Source organism: Cebus imitator, unplaced genomic scaffold (genome assembly GCF_001604975.1).
Source record: "Cebus imitator isolate Cc_AM_T3 unplaced genomic scaffold, Cebus_imitator-1.0 Scaffold232, whole genome shotgun sequence".
NCBI lineage: Eukaryota > Metazoa > Chordata > Mammalia > Primates > Cebidae > Cebus > Cebus imitator.
Genome location: NW_016107547.1, coordinates 1,728,003 through 1,754,466, shown reverse-complemented (window position 1 = coordinate 1,754,466; position 26,464 = coordinate 1,728,003). Strand labels below are relative to the sequence as shown.

Below are 26,464 nucleotides of genomic sequence, written 5' to 3'. Positions count from 1 at the left end.
CCGCCTATCTATCAGAGTCCTGAAAGGGTTCAGGGCTCAGAAATGAACAAGAAGGGAAATATGTGAGTGTACCTAGGGTCTCTGACTAATTTCCAAAGCTAGTGTGGGTGGTTATTTGTGTCTCCATAACCCTTCTTAAGAGTTAATTTCAAACTTCATTTGAAAATAAGTTCTACTTTCATTATACAGGTGACCCTTGAACTATAAAGATTTGACTGCATCAATTCACTTATACATGGATTTTTCTCTGCCTCTGCCACGCGAAAGCAAGACCAACGTTTTCTCTTCCTCTTCCACCTCAGCCTACTTAATGTGAAGACTAAAGAACAGTAAATTCTTTACTATTACTAAAGAATAGTAAATATATTTTCTCTTCCTTATGATTTTCTTAATATTTTCTTTTCTCTACCTCACTTTATTGTAAGAATATAGTATATAATATATATAGCATATAAAATATGTGTTAATGAATGATTTATGTTATTAGTAAGGTTAGGCTTTTAGTAGTTAAGTTTTGAGGGAGTCCAAAGTCGTATGTGGATTCTCAACTGTACAGGTGGGTAAACCCCCTACCTCCATGTTGTTTAAGGGTCAACAGTAAATGGAAGTGTTGTAATAGCCCACAGAATTTTAGAATTGAAAGGAGTCACTCTAGATTCTATTTATTTATTTATATGTCCATGCTGCCCTTCTAAGCTGTGAGCTTATTTAAAGGAGACGCTCTGTTTCATTCACTTCCATAACTCTAGTAATTCCCCTGACACAAAATTCCTACACTCAGGAATTGTTAGTTGCAGAATGATAGAGACCACTCCCTCATTTTACAGATGTGGAATCAGGACCAGAAAAGCTACCGTGACTTGCCCAGGATCACGCAGCTACTTAGTGGCAGAGCTGGGCCTGGAGCTGAGGTTCTGATTTCATAATGCTTTTCGTCAACACCCTTAACTGGACTATTCACCTCTCACAACAGAGTGTTCTTGACACATGATGACAAAAATTCTTTGACCAGACTCTCACCATGCTCCTCTGAACCCCCCTTGACCCTGTCCCAACCTTGGCCTATAAAGACTAGAGCAAAACACTAACATAGTTTCTGATAGCCCAAGACAACCTCTCTAGGATGATTCTAGTCTTCCTTAAAGTGCCTGCCTAAGAAGACTCAAGGCTGCCAAAATAATTTATTGTTTGTTCCACCCAACACCTGAATATAGTGTCCCTGTCTGCCAGCCTCTGTGGAAGGGTAGGAGCCTAATTCAATTCAATAAGTGCAGTTAACAAACTCAGATGAGTTTCACAGACACCTAACCTCCCTTTTCCTGCTTTTCGTAACTTTTCACTTCCCTGACTCTATTGGGGCCCCTTTCATCTCCCTCCCTTTTCCCTCATTTTCCCTTCAATATGCCCAGCCACCTCTGTACAAATTGAAGGTGAGTTCAGTTTATGCTGAATCCTTTTCCCTACTGCAATAGTATATTACTGATTAAAATCAGTCTTTAACTCTTTAACAAATGTCCAGCTTTGTTTATCTTTGACAGTGGTTAGAGACTCTATATGAAACCAGATAGAATGTTCCTGAAGAAATTTCCTCTATTTCTGAGCATTCCTCCTGTCTCCTAGATGCTTGGTGGATTCTAAAGATTGTATTTTAAAGCACAGGGGATAGAGTGCCAGGGCTCTGTGTGGTCATTTGCCTAAGAGAAGGTAAATATGGATTCAAAAATCTACTTGGTAGTTTGTGCCAACCTCAGTTTCCAAACATCTTTGTTTCCCTTAATAGCTCACTATGGGTCTATCATCCATGAATTCATCTAAGCCTTTATTTAGGGGGAGGGGAAAGCTATTTATATTTTCAGTTTAATCCACCACTTGGTGTAATGAGTTCCATATGTCTCCTCCATTTTCTACCTGCTGTGAGAAGTAGAGTTTCCTTTATTTATCCTAAATTCACCTCTGTGGGCTTTATGTTGGTAAGATGCAAAAGCATACACACACTCTTAGACACATGACTGCACTATTAATTGTTATCCTTGTTTACAAGCATATTACAAATTTAAATGAAAGAGAGCTCAAGTAATGCAATTGAAAGCAACACAGTGACAACTCTTCACCCCAAGGAGAAGGATGTAAATTGTTAACAAAATGGAGACCCATTGACACAGGAACCTGTGGAAATAAACGGGAAGCCTGCTATGGAATCAGCACCTAGCCAGGCACTGCCTGCCTGCAGTGAAGTTGAAGCACCCTCTAAAAGTTCAGTGTAGCCCAGGAATATAACCTGTCAGCCTCCTCGCCTGACATGATCTTAATTAGCCTCTGTTCTACTGCTGAGAAAGCCTGCTGAGGCATTTAGCACCAGAGAATTAATCAGATCGTTTGTGGAGTCGACAAAGCAGGACAGCAGCCGACACTGGCAACTCATTGATTGGAAAGGATCCAGGAAGACAGGGAGTGAAGTAGTCTCTATGTGTGCCCCCTCTTTCCTCTGAATAGGGGTGCTCTACAGAGACTTCAGTTGGAGGTGAAGTGAGGCGTGCTCCACCTTAACCTCTGCTCGCCTCTCCTCTCCAATTCATATTCCATCCTCCTTGCTTACACACTTTTTGGCTAAGACATCATGTGTAGTCATACTGATGCCAAACAATGTGTTTGACTGCAAGAGAGAGGGAAAGAGCACTGTTGATTTTGTTGCAAATTGCACTTTTGCTACAGGATTAGTTGAGAAGATGGGATTTTGCCAGTATTTCCCTCCCTCCCTTTGTTTACTGCCTATTTTCAACAGCCCTGTAATTGCTTTCCATTTAGTAAAAGGAACATTGTTCCTTTTCTGGTTTTACTTTTAATTGTATTTCTTGCCTTGAGCTGTGACGTTTGGGATCATTGATGGGAATGTCATGTCGTTTTGGTTCAGATACCAACTTGGCCTTAGTAATCAAGGCAAGGTCATTGCTAGGGGAGGCAGTTCTGTGGTAGTCTCAGAAACACTGATAACTTCTTCCATTAAGCCTTCCCTGACTAGTCCAGCCTGCTTATCATGAACTTTCTCTTCTTTGGACTCCCATGGTACTTCACATCCATGCCACACAATCTAGCTCTTGCTTTATGCTGTTTTGCACTAATCTTTGCTTCTGTGCATTAATCTTAATAATGTCTCTCTGGTCACAATGTAAGTTCTTTGGAATCAAAGGCTTTACTTATTGAACAGAGCTGTTATTACTGATCTAGGCATAGTAAGAGACATTCAACAAATGCTAGCCTGGTTCACTGACAACCCCTTAAAGAGTTTCTGCAACCATTTCTTTGACCTGCTACTTCCTTGGCACTGTTGGCATCTTGGGCTGGATAGTTCTTCATTGAGAGGGTGGAGAAGGATACTGTTCTGTGCACTGTAGGCTGTATACCAGCATTCCCAGGCTCTACCCACTACTAAAATACCTCTAGACATTGCCAAATGTCCTCTGAGGGTGGGAAATCACCCTCACTCTCTATTGAGGACCACTGTTCCATAATTGTAATAAAATAATAAGAGCTAAAATTCATTGAGCATGTTACTGTGTTCAGCTTGGTGCTAAAGGCTTTATATGCATTATCTTGTTTCACTCTCACAACAACCTTGCCTTGGCATTAATTGTTGTCTAAAGGGCTCCAAGGGACAAACCTCAAAGTCACAGTTGCAGGTCTATACCACTGTCTGCCCCTGCCCCAAGGAGCGTTTAGAAGAAACTTTTCAAGGATGTTTCTGGCCCAAACCCTGAATTTATAGACTATTCCAGCTAACCCTTAATGGGTTAATGAACTACCTATTCATTAAAAACTAGATATGCAGCTTAGTGAGGGTTAATTCCCTCAAGGAGCTTGATAAAAAGCAATGGAAGGTCAGAGCAAAGCAACCCTGCCAGCTGTCACCTTTTTTTTCCCAGAGATGTGAATACCATTTTAAACAGCTAATGCATTGTAGGGGGGCTAGAGATCTATTTCTTTTGCTCATATGATGACATTTTAGCTCAGGAAGAAGAATTTTTAGCTAGCCTACTGTAGTGATATTCCTACCCAAAATCTTTACCAGCTGTCTTGCAAACAATGCAATTGGTCACAAGAGGGACATGGTAAAAGAAGTTGGATAAAGCAGTGTAGATTCATCCTTCTGTGGGGGTGGGGAACTACTCAATGCATATCTCTGGGCAGTAGCACCATTTCCGCATATGAAGGACAGCCTGAGAGAGAAAATTTGACATTTTAGCTTAATTTTTCTCTGGAGAGGAATGTCTCTGGATGTGAAGTCAATTCAACCTCAAATTCACTGCCACCAAGGAGTTAACAATACATTAAAATTAATCATGTCATTTGATGGAGAAATATTCTATTTATGGAAAATACCTTTATAGGAAAACTGCCTTTCTGAGTCTGAGCTAGAAATATTACAGTAAACAGTATCTAATCACAGTGAAGCCTTTTTTCAGCTTTGCATGACAGCTGTAAAATATGACAGTATTTATTAATAGTTGCTGCTGTCTAATCTGCAGCACTGGAGAGCTACAGAAAAATATGTTAAGCTACTGAGAGAACAATTTCCACAGTAACTAATATTCAGCTTTTGAAAGGGTAGTTTAATATCTTGTGATTTTTTTTTCCCCTACTGATGGTCCGACCCCAGGAACGAGCTACTAAGCTAATAACCTTTGTGGAGAGGAAGTGTTTAAATGATAATTTATTTCAAGAGCTGACAACAAATTGCTCGGCACTTTCTCTTCTTATGCCCCAAAGCAGTCAAGGATGTGCAAATTGAAGTATTAAAAAATATGACAGCTCTGGTATTTTCATTTTCAATGAAATTCTCATTACAGACAAATGTACAGTCTTTTATTCACAACCCAGTCCAAATAGTCATTCACTATTATTATTGTGAGGGCTCTCAAGATGCTCTCATAGTTGAAGACTCATCACAATAGATTAGGCAGTCTGTGGAAACCACCAAATGTCTCAGGTACTGTCAACTCTGGTTATTGCTGCTCAAACAGGGGAATTTAATATCTGTCTCTCACATGATAATGTACTCACTGGGCTTTCCTAATTTATTCAAATGTAAAAAGTAGCTTGAATTTCAATAAAAAGTCTTGACTTCACTTTTCCCAGAAGGCAAATGGACAGGACCAGAGTTGGAGCCATCTGTTTCCTTCGCATATCTTTTAATCATCAGTTCTTAAAGTGAAGAAGAAAAAGAATCCATGATAGTCTGTCTTTTTTTTTTTTTTTTTTAATTGAGATACCCTGGTACTATCTTACCAGTTTTGGCCAAGCACTCATGGTACTTAGCTGGAACTTTAAAGAAGTTCATGATAGTGGCCTATCCTGAACCAGAATAGGCTCCTCCAACCAGAAATAGCCCTTTAGCAATGATAATCTGCAGGTTTATCTTTCTGTGCTCAGGAAAGTCTCTGACCCAGAGAATAGATGAGTTCCCTTCCTCCAGAATCAGGGCCTCAGCACAGCCCTCCTTCAGTATGCATCCCAAGCAAAGTTATCTTCTGCCTGCATTTAGAACTCCACCCTCTCTCTGCCTTCATTTTTGCAACTCATTTACCTCTTAACCTGGATTTTTGACCCCTTGCCTGCCTGGATTCCTGGTACCCTGAGAAAACAAGATACTGTGTTCATTTGTGGATATCACACCTTAAGAAGGAAATTGGCAATTGGATTGCATCCACGGGAAGACAACCAGGATAGGGAGAGTCCAAGTACCTGGTCTTTGAAGAATGGCTGAAGGGAAGACAAAAGGAAGAGGTAATAGCTGTGTTCAACTGTTGAGAATGTGGGAGGCAGTATGTCAGCCAGAGAACAGCACATAGACTGCGGAACGTGGCAGGCCTAGGTTGAAATCTGGTTTTATTACTTTGTAACTGTGTGACCCTAGGAACCATCATTTAACATTTTCATGCTTTGGTTTCCTCAGTTGTAAAGATGCAGGGGTGTTACAAGGATTGAATGTGATCGTCCATAAGCTCAGGGCCTAGTGCATAATAAATGGTTACGAAATGGCAGTTGCTCTTATCAAAATAAGAATAAAATGGTAGCAAAAACAGAGATTTGTTGACATGTGCCATTGATTGGTATTGAGGGGTGTGTGTGTATGTGCGTGTGTGTAGAGAGGAAGAAGGCGACGTAAGGCGTGGTGAGGAGAAAGGAAAGGAGGTGAAGAAAGAGAAGGAAGAGAGAGAGAGAGAGAGAGATTTTGTGCTTTATTTGGGAGAGCAGAGCTGGCTAGATGGGATAAGGCTAGGTTATGTAAGTAGGTGGTGAATGACAACATGCAGCAAGGTGTGACAAACTGAAACTTTGCTTGTCTCTCAGTAGAGTTCAAATCCAGCCAATCGAAACATTCATATTCCTCTGAGGACAGGCCCTTTTCTTCTTGACTTAGGGAATCCCTTTACCTCTTAAGCCCTTCGGGACCTTCCAACATTTTCCCACCTTCCTAACTATCTGACAACTCTTTAATCTTTTCACAAAATTCTTGCTGAAATGAGGGCGTATTTCATTGGTGGATATGGAAACTGTTGTATTAAACTGTTGTATTTTTTTCCAGGTCCCTTAGATAAGTCACTCTTTCAGCAATAGAACTGTCAACTCACGAGAAGTGAGATCTAATTCTGCTTCTTTTAAACCCCACCAGTGGCCTAGCACAAGCTAGCAGTGGAGAAAGCTTAATAATTGCTTGTTGACTGATGGGATAATTGTTACAACTGCCTATGTTCCTGTCACAACCTTCCAGAGAAAATAGAAAGGTCTTTTAGAAGGCTGTTGACTTCCAGAGAGTTACTTGGGAACTGAGTAGGGAGTTTCAGGTTGAGAATGGGAGACAGCAGGAGTTTATTGAACACTGGCAAGAAGGTAGGGACTAGTTGCCTCAAAGGGCACCCAGAGCTATTATCTCATTATCTAAGCTGAGAGCCACAGCTGGGCCGGATTCTTTCATCTCTGTGGGCTGTGCCCATTGAAGCCAAGGAGAGTTGTCAGGTGCACGAGAGTCTGGCTGCAGTTCTCAAGTATGTTGCTGTTCTGGGGGAAATGTTAACACCAGAGAAAACTAGGTCACTTGCACCCAAAAGGTAAGTCTAATAACTGGAAGAGATGGCCACCTCCCTGGCATGGTTTTAGGACTTTCTATATAGGAAGGCACGTGGGCAAAGGACCTCACAAACTGGACTCAGGGTGCCTGGAATCCCAGAATTAAAAAGCTACACCTTGGATAATGGTTCTGTATTCACAGAAGGCCTTTGCCTGAATAGAAATTTCTTCTTCCCTGGATGCTCTAATGCATCAAGTTGTTAATAGCCATAGATAAATTAGCATGAATAAATTGGTCAGCTGAGCTGTTGTCACTAGCAGAAAAAGACTATTAATCAGTGGGAAGAAACTGCAGGACAGGGAAGTTTTTATGGCGGTGTAGAAGTAGGTTGAGACAGAGATGTTAAGGTTTTGCTCCTGCCAGGGAGGGCAGATGTAAACATACTGCCATAGGAAGGAAAGAGGGTGGCAATAGAGAGGAGAGGGTACTGATGGGGCAGACAAAACATTTAACCTCATAATTTTTTCAAGAACTGATCTTTTATGTATATAGCACCAAGAACGTAATTTTCAACTTTATATTAATGAATCAAGGTAGTATTTTAGAAACTAAGTGATGAACTGCAAACCCCAAATCAGGCTTTTGTCTGCAGAGAGACATAAAAGCAGAGTCGACAAAGCCCTGAAATCCACTCAATGTTTCATAATTTGAGAGAAAACTTTACCCTGATTGTGCTAAAATTCTTTTAAATGACCTCAAATGTTTAACCCACTTCTCAGCTCCCCACTCATCCCTGCCCTTATACAGTAGAGTCACATCATTTGTATATTTAGCTTATGAATGTAATCATAGGTGTTCCCTTCTGTTTCTCTCTCTTCTATCTCTCTTATATAATTTAAAATATTCTAAAATTATATTTTCTATTGTAATTTCTTCCTGTAATTTTTATTACTAAAGCAACAGGTGATCATTGCACAAAATGAGAAAATACAGAATACTGAATATTTTAAACAACTGTACCAAATGGTTTGATTTATAAATTGGGCTTGCCCGCCCTTCCTTCCTTCCTTCCTTCCTTCTTCCTTCCCTCTCTCCCTTTCTTCTTTCTCTTCCCTTCTTCTTTCTTTCTTCCCTTCCCATTCTCCCTCCTTCCCATACCCACCCTTCCTTCCTTATTTTTCTTTCTTTCTTTCTCTCTTTCTTTCAGTCCAGTGTTGAAAACCAGATATGGGCTTATTCCTGATGAATCAGTAAAGGAGGCTAGAAAACACTAAGTATGCACATAGACATGTGCTATGTACTAGGGGAGCCACAACGTATAAATTTATGGGCTAGCCAGTTGTTTATTATCACACTGGAGAGAAATGCTTGGGAAAGTATAGCATAGAGCAGACCCAGTGAAATAACAGCAGAAGGCAGTTGTACTCCATGCCAGATGAATGATATGGACAAAAGCGTTCTGTGGGTGTTTAGAGGTGGGCAAGACCTCTGCTGCTCAAAACCAAGCCTCCTCTTGTCCGGCCACCTCAATAAATGGCATCACCATCTTACCAGGTCTCTCAAGCCAAACACATAGTAGTCATCCAGGAATCCTTCCTCTCCTTCATGTCCCACAGTCAATCTATCCCCAAGTTCTGTCAATTCTGTTTCCAAAGTGTATTTCAACTTCATCCCTTTTTCTCCATCTCCAGCTTAGTCCAAAGCTACCATCGTTTCTCATCCGAATGACCACAATGGACTTTCATTTGTTTTCCCTTCTTTTTTATTTGCACCATAATCCGTTCTCTACAGAAATTTAGATCATGTGACTCCCTTGCTCAGAATCCTCCAATGACTCCCCATTACAATTAGAATAAAATTCATACTCCTCAGCATGGCTTCTGTTTATTCTCTATGGCTATGATCTGGCTCTTGTCTACCTCTACGGTCTCCTCTCAGGCCACTTTCTACCTACTTGTTATACTTTAGCCACACTGGACTTCTTTCAATTCCTCATCCATATCACATGACTTTGCACTTGCTATTTCTACTGCTTGAAACTATTTCCCTCCATTCTTCACATGGCTGCCTCCTTCCAGTCCTTCAGTCCTCAGCTTAAATGCCCCTTCTCAATGAGGCCATCACTGAACGTCCTTTCGAAATTAAACCCTATCCATTATTATCTGCCTTTTTTTCCTTCATAGCACCTTATTTAAGTGTGAAATTATTTTATTTGTTAATTTACATGGCTTTTGTCTATCTCCATCATTTGAATGTAGGTTTATAAAGCAGGAACCATATCTAACCATATCTATCTGGTTTTTATTGTAGCCTTAGCATCTATTACATTAATGAATCATTGTGAGCTGGAGTGGTCAGGGAAGGCTACCTTGGGGAGGTAGAGGTTGAGATGGGTTTTGAAAATTGGAAGAATGGTTACCATATCAAGATGAAGGAGAGAATTCCAGGTAGTAGTATTAGTAAGATTGCTGAGGCAGGAATGGTTCTGGTTCATTTAGGCAACAGTGGAAAATGGAACTTCCTACAATGGGAGGTTCTCATTAGGTAGCATAGGGAGAATGGGTTTGTTAGTTGGTTGAGGTATAATCATGTCAAATCTTGAAGAATAGACCGCTTTGTTCAATGTGGGCAATAGAAAGCCATTGAAAATTTTGGAACGGGATCCTAGTACAGTAACATAAGAATGCTTTTACAGTAATGTAGTAAGGGGGAAATTAGTGTAAAAGTTTATGGGAAGTACTTCCTAAGCAGAGCAGATTAGTCCCATCAGCTAAATGGCTTCAGGGGGAAAGTATAAATTTACATGAGTCAGAAAGGTTTCTTTGACTCCAAGACCATAAACTTGTCCAAACTATTTAGTTAGACAATTAGAGAAAAGATACAAGGATAAATAGATAGATGGTCTTTTCCTCGGGTTCTTCTAATAGAGAGCTAATGAGCAGAGAAGGGTCACAGAAGATGAGGATAAAGTTCATTAATTGCCTCTTCTGCTTTTGAATAAATGAGAGGTTACAGTGTTGGTGGACCCAACATTTAGTTTTTAAAATGGTTCAGGAGAGAAGTTGCCTGACTTACAAACTTAGGTTCTGAAAATGAAATCGACATGCACTAGATTATGCTGTATACAATACATGGAAACAGGTCAATTTGTATTCTGTGTTTGGACAAAATGAAATTTATTAAAATTTGGGTGAATTAGAACATTCAAGCTATTTTGGTATCTCAGTCAGACAGGGTGCTACGTGAACACACAGTATTCCTTCCTGATCCTGCCCTTTGTTCTCTTTTCCCCTCCCCAAAGCCCCATCTCCCTTCTCTCTTGCAACCCACAACTTATCTATCTTTCAAGGCTAGCTTCTCTAGCAAGTTCTGAAAACTCTACTTTTCTGGAGTGCAACCTTTTCACAATTCTTAAAGTATTCAGAGTCTACAGTGTAGCACTCAATTTGACATTGTTCAGTGTTCTTCATGAATTGTTTCATGAATATCTTTTTCTGTCCACACCCCCTGGAAACCATATTATATACGTATCTATCACAGGATTGGTGACCAACATTGGGGGTTGATAATGGCTTGCACAATAGATTGACTAATTAATTGATAATATATAAGTTAGGGTTAGTAGCAAGATACAAAGTATCAGTATCTGGTCTAATATCTCAAAAAAAAAAAAAATCACAGATTCGTAGAATGTATCATTAAGAAGGGACACACCTTAGATGAAGAGGCCAAGTCCAAGAGCACATCAATGAGTTGGTCAAGGTCAATTTGTCAGTAATCTAGTTAGTGACAGAGCTTGGACTAGACCTCTGGTCTCCTGCTTCAGGTTCATGAAATTTGATGACAGTTTGGAGGTAAGTACAATAGGCAAATACAGGCCTAAATATTTCCTATTAAGATTTGATGATGCAGCAAAGTGACAGTAAAGTGAAGAGTGTTCTGGATTCCCAAGAGCAAAATGGCCCTTCACATTAAGTTTCTTAGAAGGACCTCTTATCCATGTACCCCTCAGGCAGATAGGCCTTTCATTTGCCACTTCTTCTGAGTTTAAAAATTCTGAGTTAGAGAGAACTACCCCAGGCCTCTAAGCTGAACCATAGGCAAATGACTGATAAAGTAACATTGTCTTCTGGAATGTCTTGGTGATAGGATCCCTTAGTTTTACCAAGGAACCTGTCAAAGACAACTGGGTGTTAGAGGAGCCTGTTTAGATGAATTACGATGTGTGCGCTTTAGCCAATTAATCAATATACCTTACTGTATATTATTTAAGATCAGAGTGTTAATTTCTGAGCCTGTTTCAATAGAGTGTATCCTCAATATATTGTCTCACTGTTAGAGGAGACTGGACATGTTAAGGGTGGTATGGCTATAGAATGTCTCCCTATGGAAAAAAAAAAATAAATCCCCAAAGCCCAGTTTAGCTGTTTTACTCATTATTTCTATCAGAGAATTGTTGAGGCCTGGTAAGCTGAAATCCTAATGTGATCTGATGGAGCAAGTCCTGGAAGCAAGAGACATTGCTACCAGTCTCACTTCAGTAGTGAAACTGCTGTATGAAAAAGCACTTGGACTTCAGCTGTCTCATCTACAAAATGGGGATAATTACAATTTCTGACAGGATTAATTTTCCAAAACTTTCCAGTTTAAGCCTCTCTCTACTTAGATTAAGCTGCTTTTACTTTATACATTTTAGACCAGATAAAATTTTTGAGAGGGGAGGAGTTCTTTTTCAACAATTGTGATTCTACCAAGAGTATATTCCAAACTGCTTTTTCAGGGAGGGCCTACATAGCTTGAAAAATTAGATTCTAAAATTACTATGACTTTTGATTTTTTTATCTTAATCTTTGATTTATTTGGAGTATTAAATACAATTTTAAAACAGGATTAGATTTTATTTACTGGAAGCAAAGGGCACATGAGCTGAGGAAATTTGAACACAATTACATGAATATCTAAAGAGGAGAGCAGATGTCTCTTCTTACCTCGTTCTGTGTCATAGAGGTACACAAACTTCTCCCACTTGTAATGACCCAGAAGACTCAGAATAGCGCCCTTCAAGGCTGGGCGCATCTGGATGACAAACTGCACATCTGCGTCAGTGGGGAAGCTAGGCGTAACAAAGGACGTGTGCAGGGCCCCGCAGAAGGAGGTCAGGGTGTTCATTGACATCTGGTCATAGAATCCAAAGATGGCATACACCCCTCTCGAGAACTGGGAGCAGACTGCAATGAGAAAAAGAGAAAAAGATTTCAATAGCTCAGTGGTCCTTTGCTGCAGCTTGTAGGGTTAGAAATACAATATACAATTAGGCTCCAAATTGCATACCTCAAAAGAAAACCTCTAGAAGCCCCTGTAAACACAGTTACCCAACAGAAGAGTAAGAAAAGGAAGAATTAATTTGATATAAGTACATACTCTCTATGTGTACAATGAGCTGGAAACTAAGAAAATGTGGGAAAAATAGAGGTGAAGATTGTCCTACTCCCTTTCAAAACCCTCCCAGCTCATCTCCAAGGCATTCAGGGCTCTTATACTTACACTTTAGCTGCCCTGGAGCGTCTTAGTGTACTGATGCCCCCATCAAAGTACAACTGTTTTGCATACCACCCTTCATTCCTTTTTCTCATAGGTGACTGAGAATTTAGTCAGACTAACTGCTAATATGTCTGCTAGGAAATATGTTACCCTTGAGGTTACATAATGCCTTAGCCACAGTTATGTTATTATTAGGACCCTTAATGTTGGCTATGAATTTAGAGGAGTTAAGGCTCTGGGCAGGCCATGGGAAGACTGTCCTTTCAGTGCTCACTGAGTCACAGGGTTAACTGGCTGCCTGTTCAGCCCATGTGTAATTGGTCTATCTTGATCCTTTTGCATGTATGTTATAGACTCTATTAGCCCACATGTAGAATTTTCACATCCCCCTCACAGTTGTCACCTTTCCTTCATTTCAAAGTGGGCCACATCGTGCCTTTTCTCTCTTCTGGCCCATAAGAGCTTAAAAAATGTGAACCAATTTTAATATTAGCTTCAGTAGAACATAATTAGCAAAGCAAATCAGCTATAACAACACTGTGTGTTGCATTCCCAAACAAAGTGGAAATGATCTTTAGATTATCTGCACCACTGCTCACTTCCATTCATGCGAAGAAGAAACAACAGGCATAATGTGGTGTGATTTAAGGGGTCCTGCATGGTCTCCCTTACCTACTAGAAAACCCTAAATATCACTGTTAGGTCTACTTCTTCAGGTGTTTAAGAGAAGTCTGTTGCCTGGGAGAGGGATTAAATAGAATCTCATTTAGCAGTTATTGTGGTAAGATAAATTAATGTCTGATTAGATGCCAGGATGAGTGGGAAAGCAGAAGGGTAAGTTTTGATCGGCATGAGTGGGTCAGAGAAGAGAATGTGTAGGAGGTTTAGACTTTTCTCTGAGAGGAGAAATAGTGAAGACGTTGGGCACCAAAAATAAAGAAGGTATTGAAAGCATGAAGGCAAGTGGAAAACCAATTTAATTCATTCCTTGACCCTGTTGTGAGAGAGAGAGAGTTCTCAGTGTATGTGGTATTTTGCTTTCCATGCATTCCGTTCAAATCTATGTTGATTAGGGCTGTTCTCTTTTTATCAACCAAAGTCATTAGCCATTGGCTTGAGCGTAGCATTTCAAAAGTGATTATCAGTCACTAAACCATCTCCAACATAGGAGACAATAGTCTTCAACTTAAAGAATTCTAAGTGACTCTCGAACACAACATAGGAAAGGTCTTTATATTAAAAGGAAAAATCCAACTAGAGAAAGGTCTGGGGTACTTCATGACAAGCGCCAAAGGGAGTACAACACTCAGAAACAAAAGGGATATCTTGGTCATCACCAAGGGCGATGCTAAGAAAAGTCCCATTCTCAAATTGATCCTCTAAGTGGAGAGTTTTGCAGTACCAAGTCAAATCTTGGCAGATGCACATAATGTTCTGTAAAAAATTGACAATGATGATGATAACATCCAAAAATAATGATAATAGCCATTGATAATAACAGACAATAATAATGGTCACAGTATTTAGCCAGACACTATACTAAGTACTACACAAATATTTTTTCATTTAATATTCTCACCAGCCTTATGAGGTATTGCTATTATTCCTATTTAATAGATAAAAAATCCGGAGACAAAAAAACCTGTTCTAGCAATTAAGCAGAGGACTCAGAATTTGAATCTGAGTCTGCTTGACCCAAAGCTCACACTCACATGGACCCATATCCAGCAATGTTATTAAAGAGTAATTATTAGCCCATATGAGATTGGGTTTCTAGATTTAGCAAATAAAAACAAGATTTCCAATTAAATTTGAATTTCAGGTAAATAATGTTTTAGTATAAGTATACCTCAAATTCATACATATGCTAAAAACATAATTCATTGTTTATCTGAAATTCAAATTTAACTGGGCATCCTGTATTATATTATCTGTCACCCAAAAAAGAACCTTTCCTTACTAATAATGGTCATGGGACTGGAAGGCTAGAACAAGCCATCATGGCACTTTAACCAAAATGATTCAAATGGTACCTGGTAATTCTCAGATTCAAACCAACTGGCAAGAGAAAAATGAGGATCCATGAATCCTATACAAAAATAGTCTCGTGGGAAAATGCAACATATTTTCAGCAAGAACTCCAACCCGACTAGATTATGGGCAATAATTGAAGGGGAAGATAAACGTAAAAAGAGGGAAAACTAGAGCTATGATCCACTTTCAGTTTCAAAAAGCTCTTCAAATAGTGGAAGGAAACAGAAAATGAAAGTATTTATGGTGGCGAGGTTCTGGTTAATACAAAAACATCTTGTATTACTCCTCTGATCATTGATTTTGAACTCGGGGTGCAGAATTAATCATTATTAGTTCATACATAAACTTTTCATATTTTATTTATTGCATTTATTTATTTAGGCTATAATAAACACCTACAAACCCATTACCCAACCCGAGAACTATAACATTACTGATAGTTACTTTTATCTATATACTATTCTTCTGGTCTATCTCCCTGTATTGATAACACGCCTACCCCTACCCCTGCCCCAGGTAAGTACTGTCTTGAAATTTGTATTTATCATTACCTTGGTTTTTAAAAAATATACAAACACATACGCCTAAACAATGTATTATTATTTTTGCTTGTTTTAAAGCTTTATGTCAAGGGAGTCGTATTGTATATGTGAAACCCAGACTTCGGTAAAACTTTATGAGTTGTCTCCAGGAAGGTGAACCCAGTGGAATCTTTAAGCCTGTATATTATGACAAGAAAAATGAGACAAAAGAAGAACTTATAAAAATGTGTGGGGAGCCTGTGTGAGAAAACCCACTGAAATTTAAAAATTCCAAACTAAGCATCAGCTCTGGTTGTGACTCAGACAAGGGACTCAGGAATATTTATAGATCAGTGGCAATCCTCAGGGAATAATATGCTACTGTGGTCCAAAAGGCAGATCCACTGTCTTTTAGTGGTGGACATCAATAAGAAGAGTGTTAGAAGAAAATCAGGAAATGCTCGACTCCTTTCATATAAAACAGAAGTACAACTGTCCTGCAAATATTGACCCCTGTGCATCATTACCTGTGCTCCACCCACTCCAACATAGACAGACATCAGTAGAAGGCCTATAGAGGATTAGCCCAATGGGGAAGACAACTGCTATATGAGGACAGTATTAATGGCCTCTGAAAGAAATTGGGGCATGGGGACCTGTGAAGAGCCTTTCACAGCAGATCTTTGGCCTGTTTCTGGCTGCCAAAGGGAGGGCTGAATGGAACACTGAGCTGACCCACTCACAATGTCTATGATTTTAGATTCTTAGAATGTTTGAGCTAGAAGGAACTTAAATATTTTTTATTCACTGGTTTCTCAAGCATAGTTTTTAGTGGTGAAATCCTTTCTCCAGATGAAATTTTACGTGGAAAAGTCCAGTTTATAAAGAGACAGTGGAGCTCGCTCTTCTGATTGAACAGAGTTTCACTGGTCTGATGTCTAGCTATCATAAAGAAACTATGACACAAAGGGAGGAAGTATCTTACACAAGGTCACACAATGAATTATGAACTAGTCTCTTAGAAAAGCTTTATTGGCATCTCCTCACCATCCCTACTCCAGAGCTAACTAGTGCAGCTAGGGTCAGGATTCACCTGCATGAAAGTGACTTACCTTCCATGCCTAGCCCTCAGATAAGGTAGTATAGATGGCTCCACCAGGAGTTTCCCATGATTCATCTGCTGGCTGCTTCCCTCAGCTCCCTCCAGCCCCAAATAACAGCAGTGAGAGCTGGTTGCAGATTGGTGATCTTTTGGGACTCATGATTCTTTTGGGGGATGTTTGTTTCCTTTATCTGAATCCTTAATGAACCACACCCATTTCTTTATCTTAGAAGACTGTCTTTGGTAAAATGGTGATGGAAGAAATGTTTGTCTTGGCAATCTTACAAATCATGAAGGGCAGAGGGAAGAGCAGCAACTTCTGAGACAGGCAGACCTTGTTTCCACTCATGACTCTGCCAGTCATAAGCTGTGTAACTTTGCGCAAGTTATTCGACCTTTCTGAGCCTCAGTATAGGATCGTTATTACATAGGCAGGTTCTAAAGTTAGACCATATAGGTTGAAATCCTGTATCCTTTACTTATTAGGCAAGTTACTTAATATCTCTGTGCCTCTGATACAGTTTATTCATCTGTAAAATTGAAATAATGATAGTACCTGCCTCAGCATTGCTGTGAAAGTTAAAATACGTTCATTCATAGGCAGCACCTATAACAGTGCTTAGCACATAACAGACATTCCATTAATAATAGCTATTTATTCATTCATCAAATACTTACTGAGTGTCTACTATGTGTCAGGCACTGTTAGAGATGTTGGGAGATACAGGAGTGAAAAGGATCCTGTCCTCCTGGGACTTATGTACTAATGAGGGGAAAATACAATAAATGAGAAAAATAAATAAAATATGAAGTATATCAGCTTCATATGGCTCTCTCATTCTCTCACTTTCCATCTCTTTCACCTTTCCTATCCATTTCTTCTTTCGTAGTTTCACTTATGGGTAATAAAGGGTTAAGAAAGAAACTTCTAATTTGGCTCGAGAAATTGCCATTGTCCTCTGTCTCTTCCCCTCCCTAAATAATGCCTTTGTACAGATGAAATGCTGTTCCTACCTGGGGCTTCTGTGCCTTCTCAGTGTGAAATAGCTTGGTTGTCTGCCTCCTAAGAGTGCCTGCCTCCGTATATTCCCAGTAACAAAATACCAAATTTTTCTCATTGAAGATGTCGTTTCTGACTACATTCTGGATTCCTGGGGACTCTAGTGTAGCTTCCCAGCTGTGTTCCCTTCAATGGTGAGTGGCAAGCAAGGCTGAAGCCAGCTGTCACGCTTTTATTTATAGTCCCCAAGTCTGTAGGGTCAGGACAGGTATTGTTAATGTACATTGTGGCAGCTAATTACACCACCCACATTCCAAAAGGTATAATTACAAAAATGTCAAACAACTTGATTACCTCAAAGATCAGAATAACAATATTGCATATCATTTACAGAACACTTTTCATACCTTTTGAATCAAAGGGGAGAAAGGGAAACGGAAGTCTCTTGCTGACTTAATGATTGCATTTAAAGCAAGCAGAAAGAAGAAAAATATAGCTATGAGGAAACTCCTAGAGCTGTATCACAACAAGGTTCTCCAGGTAGTTCCTTCATAGTACAGTGAATTCCAGTGGATCAAAGAAACTTAGAGCTAGGAGGCACCTTGAGAAATCATATAGTCTGGTGCTTTCTAAAGCTGTGGCGTTGGTCATTGGTGGAGTTACCAGCATAAGGAAATAAATGTATGCTGTGATGTGTGTGTGTGTGTGTGTGTGTGTGTGTGTGTGTGTGTGCGCGCGCGCGTGCGTACTGGAGTAAAGTAGACAACTGTTCTTTTTTAGGAAAAGACAGTTCCTTTCCCTATATAGTTTCTACTTTCTACTCTTTAGTGCTAGATGTAGGGCCTTTAGCTTCTGAAATGATGATGATGATGATGATAAATGATGTCTATTACATAGGAGATATATTTATATATCTATATCTCTTATGTGGTAGAGAAAATAATGGCTCCCCAAAAGATGTCCATGTCCGAATCCCAAAGTCTCTGAATTAGGTTATATGGTAAAGGGAAATTGGGCTGTAAATGGGATTAAGGCTACAAATCAATGGATTCTAAAATATCAAGATCATCCTGGATTATCTGGGTAGCCCAGTGTAATCACAAGCTTCTTTAAACGTGGAAGACAGAGGCAAAACAAGAGTCGGTATCAGAGTAATGTGACATGGGAAAGACTTGCCTGGCCATTGCTAGCTTTAAAAGTGGAAAGGGGCCACAGGCCAAGAAATATGGGTAGCCTTTAGAAGTTGGAAAAGACAAGAAAACAGGGTGTCCCTTAGGGCTTCCACATAGGAACACAGCCCTGCCGACACACTGGTTTTAGCCTGGTGAGACTTGTACCAGACTTCTGATCTGTAGAACTGTATGATAATAATCTTGTGTTGATTTAAGCCATTAAGTTTGTGGTAATTTTTTACAGCAGTAAATGAAAGCTAATACATTTAACATAGCAAAATTAAAAGGTTGGTAACTCTCTGGATCAATACACACCTGCCCTACCTTTTCCCCCCTAACATATTATTAATCTGATAAGTCCAAAAGGTTGGAAATGAATTCTCTAGTCCAAACTCCCATTCAATACATGGGCCACCTTCCATGAGGTCATATTGCCTCTCCTTGAATCCATCCAGTAATAAGAGAGCTCACTATTGCCCTTGAATGGCAGCTCTGATGGCTAGGGAGCTCATCCTTAAATTGAACCTAATTTTACTCATTGGACCTCTTGAGTGCCACATTGTAGTCTCTCAGGCTAAGCATCTGCTAAGAATCCATTTGCTCCTAAATCCCTGCCACCTCCATAAATTATCATCTTAACTCCTTTATCACTATTATTAATGATGGGATAATAAAGACCTTGCAGTCTTCAGATTCTGGAACCTAGTTTCTATTCCCACCCCTCTAGTGAACTGCTCTCTGAAGTTCGATGATGACTTCCTCACTGTCAAATCCACCTCTATTCACAAACGTTGTTCAAATTGATTGCTGAGCCGCATTTGATAAGATTTGTTGGCTAAATCTTCCCCCTTGAAACTCTCCTCTCCGATTTCCAGTGCATTAAACTCTGCTGGCCCTACCTCTCTTACCCCTCCTTTTCAGTTTCCTCTTAGTCCACCTCCTCATATGAAGATGGTTTTCAAAGATTTTTTTTTTCTGGCCCTCTTTTCTCCTTACTCGAAATGTGGTTTTTAAAAATTCAACAAATATTTATGGAGGACCTGTTATGTGCCAGGCAAGGGATCTAATCATACTACCTCCATGTGGATGACTTCCAACTAGATACCTGTAGTTTCAGCCACACTCCTGAGCTCCAGAGCCACATTTCTAACTGCCCATAAGACAGCCTCACCTGGAGACCCCCAAGACATCACAAACTCAGCATATTATTTCTCTACCTCCATCCTCTACCTATGCATCTGCTCCCATTGTGCCCGTTTCTTCTAATGTGTTGCTCTTGTTCCAGGCACCCAAGCTAAAGTCTTAAGGGTCATGATTGTTTTTGTTCTTTCCCTCACTTCTCTATGCTATTCTTTTGTGATGCTTCACCAATTCTGCCTCTAAGGCACTGGTGTATCTACCTCTTGTTCCTCATCAGGTCAAGTTCTCATTCCTTTTCTCTTGACTGAGAGTAGTCTCTTTACTGGTTACTTGCTTCCAGTCTTTTCCCAAACTATGTAATACTACTATCAAATTACTGTTCCTTCTTTCTGTTTCAACTGATCAATCAAAATATAGTCATTTCATCTCCCATTTCTGCAAGAACCTACTCTATATATGAATTGTTAATGGATTAATAAATGAATCTTTGTAAATGGGTCAGTTCAGAGTTTTTCAACCTTGGCAATATTGACATTTACATCTCACAATGCACAGGACAGCTGCTGGACAAAGAATTATCCAGCCCAAAATGTCAATGTCACTGACTTCTACCCTCTAAATGCCATGAGCACCACTCCCACTACCTGTTGTGACAATCCAAAATGCCTCAAAACATCATCAAATATCCCCCAGGAGGGCAACATCCCTCCTCTTCCACATTGAGAACCAAGCATTTACCTTATGACTTCCTTCTCACAAAGATCAAAACCTTAATCCAATGAAAATGCATACATACCTAGAAAATCCCAAAGGAGTTATTTTAGCAGTAGAAACTTAAGAAGGGTGGGTATTTTAGACTCTTCCAGGCCCACCATACAGGCAGCTACCTTCCTGATCCTGTGCTTTAATTAGCTATTTGTGTTTAGCCTAGGGATGTAGGAGAGGGGAAATTAGATAGAGGGTGGATATGGTGGGGTGAGTATAGGGTAGTAGTCAGCTCATACCTTCCCTGGGCTTATATAAATCATCATCCCTCCCCAATGCCCTTCGGTCTTGTGTCCTGGTAACCACAGTGGGTGCTTGTAGGTTTCAGAGTCAGAGCAGTGTGTCAGCCTCATTCTCCAGCTGACGATTCCATGGTTTAATTACCATCTTGGGGTTAATTCCTTTGAACATTTTGTTCAGCTCTCAAGAGTATACTGCCTTCTGAAACCCTAACTAGTTATTTTTGCAATTACATGGCATGTATCTAAATGCTGGCAGAGAAAACACTTATTATCAGTATTTGATCCTACTTGAATGTAACTGCTAGCAAATGCAGGCATTAATATATGAACACATGTATTTTGGAAAATTCATTTTGCACATGTAAATGTAAATCATCCTTCTATAACAATGTCAGAGATAGCATGAAAGGTGTTTAAATGGGTTGGGGTAAGAGAATTCTTTTTAGGCCCTTTTATATCAAGACAATATAGTTAAGCATTGGAACTCAGAAGTCAGGCGTAGGCTTTAATTTTTTTGCTTATTCATTCATTAAATAAATTTCAAGTTCCTAATGTGCGATAAACACTGTCTGTGTGCTGAAATATAGCAGTGACCAAAAACAGACAAGATCCTTGCTTTTATGGTGCTTACCGTCTAGTATTGACGGTAAATATGAATCAAATAATCATACCAATGTGTGATTACTATGTTCTAACTATGAAGAGGATAATGTGTAGGATGCTGTGACTCCATGGCAAAGTGATTTTGATTTAAATTAGGCCAGGGAAAGGTTATCTGTGAATGAAATACTTGAGTTGACACCTGATGATAGAAGAGCATCCTATGCAGAGAGACTAGCATGTGGCAAGGCCCTGAAATGCATTTGATTTATTTGAGGCACTGAAAGAAGACTAGTCTGGATGGAACATGGTCATTGAGGAAGAGGATAATGCAAGTTGAATCTGGTAGAGGAGGCAGGAACCAACCATGGAGGACCTTGTTGGATGTTGGTAAGGAATTGGAATTTTTACACTAAGGACTATGGGAGGAAATATTAGAATAATTTTGATGATAGGTATAACATGAACTGATTTATATTTTAAAAAGATTTTTCTTGCTGCTGTATGAAGAGTAGATTTAAGGGAACATCAATGAAAGTAGAGAATATCTTTGAAGTGTAATTACCATAGTCTAGGTAAGAGACAATAGTGGTTTGAATTGTGTTGTGGCACTGAAGGTAAAGAGTTTTGGAGTTTATTTTTAAGGTCAGGTTATTGGTCAAATAGATTCGGGCTAGTTACTTAAACTCTCCAAGCCTCATTTACGTATCTATAACAATTGGCATAATGGTACCTAACCCATAGGGTTATTGTATGGATTAAATGAATATGTGTAATGTGCTTATGACTTTCATATAGTCTGTGCTCAGTTGATAAATGGTATATGTTATTTGTATTATTTTAAAAATTATTTCTCAGTGCATTTGCACAGAGGTGGATTTTTATACAGTTCAGCCCCTAATTGGCTATATGACCTTGGGCCAGTCACTTCACTGGGCTTCAGGACTATCATTTGTAACCCAGCAATGCTAACACCTGCTCTGCCCACCTCACAGGTTTGTGCAGAGAATAAATGTAAGTAATAGTTAAAATTCTACTTTTAAAAATGATGAAAGTCCCTGAGTATCAGTGAGTAAGTAGTATTGATACTTGGATTCCATTAATCATCATCCCCATAACAAATCAATCCACAGAATTGTCATTTTTTTCAGCCTGTCTCTGTCATCCACGTATCTCCATCAATCATCTAAAGTAGTCAGGGGTCTGTCTTGACTTGTAACTCATTTTACAAGGGGTTTAGCAGGACTCTTAATTGAAAAAATAATTGATCCAGTGACCCAGTCACAGTCAATGAAATAATTTCTAAAGCTGTGCAGGAAAGTGATAAGCTCTTATGATGCCTTTCAATCAGCCCCAAGGTTTGTCATGGACAGATAAGAGGTACAAGTTTGATATCACATCATATAGTATTTGAAAGCCATTTTCTTTGATTCTGTAGCCCATGCTGAGCAGGGAGACGGTGAGATGGGTCCCCAAACAAAAATTATTCTTAAAAGTGAACTAATAATTGTCTGTTTTATTTTCTGTAGGCTTAAAATATTTATTAATTAAAGCCAAAACAATATATAAGTAATAAAATCTTTAGAACCATCATCAGTCAAGAAGACCTGCCTGTATTTCCCATTTTGTTTGGATTCCTTAGCATCACATTCTTACTGTTGTTTGTGATGGCCTCAGTCACCTCTTCCATCTTCCTAAAAAAGGGCAACAATCCCCTCTACAGCTTCGTTGGCAGGTGGGCCCATTTTCTCTTGAATGCTTCTGATAATAGGGAATTCACTACTCCTAAAAACCGTGCATTCTACTTTGGGATGGCTCTAATTATTAGAAATTTCTTAACATATTGACTGTAAATCTGCCTGCCTGTAAGTTTCACCACCTGAGGATCCTTCCTTTTGTCTGAAGTATGAAGAAACTATCTATTCCATCTTTGAATGACAGGCTTTCAAACACCTGAAGATATGCATCCCACCTGTCTATGCCTTCTTTTTTCCAGCCTATCACCAACTGTTCTTCAGGGATCCCAGGCTCTTCACCACTCTGGCCATCCCTCTCTGGATGTGTTCCAGTTTGTCAAATGTCACTTTTAAAGTTTGGTGTCCAGGATTGAGCACCACACTGTAAGGTTGAAGTTGAACCCCTCCAGAAGACAGGGAACTGATACCCCTCCCCACCCACAATTTTGGACTAGAAAACACATATCTGTCAGTGCTGCTGAGGATGGCATAGCTTTTTTTTTTTTTTTTTTTTAAACAGATCACAGTAGATTTCCATGGAAACTACTCCTACTTTGTGATCTTGAAATTATATCCTAGGTGTATAGTTAAGAAACTTCTGTCAAGCCAGGCTTCCCTCAACCTTGGATATGTGTTGTTGATTTTTTGTACCAAAATATAGACCACTTTTTAAAAATGTCCTAATGGTGTTGACTCAGCCTCTGGGGATCATTTTTAATCTTGATTTGGTTAACAAGTTTATTAGCTGTTGCTCCTCCCAGTATGCATCATCTGCAATTTGATCAGTCTGCTTTGGGTAGTATAATCCAAATTATTGACAAAAATACTGAAGAGGACAGGGCCAAGGACAGAATTATTTGGCAAGCTACTTTATTCTTCACCCCTATACTTTTCAGGATGACAATAACTAGATAATAAATACTCTGGCTAAAGTTCTTCAGTCTGCTCTAAATATATTATATCTTTAACACATTCACAGTTTAGGCAATATGAAAGATTCTTAAAACTGACTTTACTTCTTCACACACCTTTAGAGGCCTAAATCTTGGATAAAAAATAACCAGAATGATTTTCTTCTCTCCTGATTTTATCATCTCTGACCATGTATTTTTACTGTTTATCATCAAGTTTTATGAAGAAGAAGTCAAAAAAGAGAAAAGGATGCTGAGAGGAGGGAGGATGATCAGACAGAGGAATAGCTCTTTGGTGAACAATGAACCACCAGAAGAATTGGGAAACTCCTCTTTTCTACAGGATAACTCAAACAGTGTGTTATTATCTAAGATCAAAATGCTGATTCATTGCTTTTTACTGTTAGGAAGCAAATGGCCTTCCCACTTTACAGGTGGAAAAATTGAATTAATATCCGACCCTAGGGTTCATGGTCCTCAGAATCCATGTCTGCCAGAAGACTTTAAAGTAACTGTAAGCAGCCTTATAAAATTTCCCATATGCAATCCTGATGGACAGCAACTCTTGAAAAGCCATCTTCACAATACCCAGGATTGGTGGTTACTCAAAAGAGTTCATCTTTTTGCTGCATAAAAAATCCTCAGTTCCTTCAAATATGTCTCAATAACCCGAAAAGTAAAAAAACTTTTCCATCCAGGAAAAAAAGGCAAGTTGAAATGAAACATTTCTTCTAATTTGAATTCAACCAGTTGGACTTTTAAAAATAATTTCCCAATCTTGGTTTGGGAAGTTGTTCTGGCTCTGTGTAGAACTTCGTGCCAAGGAAGTCCATGCTGGGATGTTCATCTGAGAAGCATAGGGTGTGCTTCAGGTAAACCTCAGTGGCCCTTGCAGGATGTTTCAGGGTTGCATTGCTCTCTATTTAAAAGGTGCTTTGATTGGGAACAGACAGTCTAGCTCAAATCTAAGAACAAAGCCCTCTGTAACCAGCTCCTACAAATTCCCCACACCCCTTTGTCCTAAAAGAAGAAGGACAACCCTTTGAAGACAGGCATTTCAGGTCTCGTGGCTAATCTAGAAAAAGATCCAGCTCTTTAACTAAGGGTACCAACGAGAGAAAAGTACTTGCTCAAAATGTGTGTCTTATGTCTACTGACTGTCTAGACCTGTTTTGTCCAGGTGGATAGCCACTAGCCACATGTGACTACACTTTTCTTAGTTACACTAGCCACGTTTCAAGTGCTCCATAACCACGTGAAGCTAATGGACAGTGCAACATGGAATTGTCCATTATCACAGACAATACTAGTTGAGTAGGACCTGTTAAAGTTGCCTCCTGTGCCTACCCACCTAAATGTTTTAGATTTTAATCCAACCAGTATTTGTTAGTTACTAACTGTTTTAGGCATTGTACTAGCAACTTTCATGCTTTTTTTTAGAGGGGAGGGGGCATTGTTTAATGACTAATGCAAACTTCCAATTTGTAGGCAGAGTAGATAGTGACCTTGTAGTGTGGTTTGAGGGTCCCTAGAAAGTTGTCCCATCTTCAGTTTGTCTTCTGCATTCACTACTAGAAGGTTTGAAACGCCTACCTTTTTTTTTTCTAGGATGACAAAATTCCCTGTTAAATTACAAATGAGGTCTGGAAGGGAAACGTGGTCAGTATTGCTCATACTACTTCAGTATGGATTGGTTTGTCAGATTAGTTCTGAGTGAGAACCAGGCACTGAGGGAACAGGACACAGGTCAGATAAAATTTTGCGGGCCATTAGTGACAGTCAGGAAAGATCTGAGTCTTTTAGTTGTCCTCTAGGAGAATGACTCTCCAATTGGAGATACCTCTGCATGGTGACCTCTTGCCATTTTAATGCAGAGACAAAAGGGAGGGGTAAAGTTGCTAACAACAAACCCTCTCAACATTGCCATTTGCCAAGCATAGATTCTGATATTCACTCTGTGTTTTGATCAGATATATATGTTCAGTCAGCCTCTAACTTATGTGTATCAATTTAGTAGATATTTTAAATTAAGCATTTATTGAGCAGTACCAAATACTGTGCCAGATGCTGGAGATATAGAGTTCTGCTCTCAAGTTCCCTTTCATATGACCTCCTACTAGGGAACTCAGAGCTGGTCCAGTGACGGCATGACCGCACCTTTCCTCTTCATTTATCTTTTCTCCCTGAATGTTACCTAGAACCCACCTTCATCATTTTTATCACAGTCCCTGTTTTTTTAACCTCCATTCTGATTTGCTCCAGGCAAGAGTCTACAATCAATAAGAGAGAGAAGAAAGAATAAAGGAAAACTAATCCTTCTTCCCTTTTCCTACAGTGTTTTGCAAATTGCAGGGTATAACCCATTAGTGGCTTATGAAATCAATGTAGTGAGTCATGACCTAGCATTAAAAAAAAAATAGCCTAGAAAAATGCCAAGGTATATCTGTGTAGCAAAGGTAAAAGTGTACTTTTGTGTAGTAAAAGCATTATTTCATTGTTTCATGAAGCATACATTTTAGTTATTAAATACATGCATATATATTGTAGGTCATGAAATAAAATGTATTTATTTACTACTTTATGCCATTGTAGTTCCTTGCCCTGTACCAAGCCTAGCACTGGTTTGATCTACAA

At 39.4% G+C, this 26,464-nt stretch overlaps 1 protein-coding gene across 7 annotated transcripts in view; it reads right to left on the bottom strand.

Annotated features, from left to right (window-relative positions):
- The window catches only part of GRIA3 (glutamate ionotropic receptor AMPA type subunit 3), a 316,886-nt gene that overhangs the window by 234,783 nt on the left and 55,639 nt on the right, over nucleotides 1–26,464 (bottom strand). For 6 of the 7 annotated variants that reach the window (XR_001816157.1, XM_037727483.1, XM_037727484.1 and 3 more), the window contains one exon: nucleotides 12,055–12,294. The exons of the other annotated variant lie outside the window; for it this stretch is intronic. Coding sequence is in view for 5 of the 6 variants with exons in the window: in XM_037727483.1 (XP_037583411.1) it covers nucleotides 12,055–12,294 (240 nt within the window). In the remaining variant the exon portion in view is untranslated. The remainder of the gene's footprint in view (nucleotides 1–12,054; nucleotides 12,295–26,464) is intronic. 7 annotated transcript variants of the gene reach the window in all.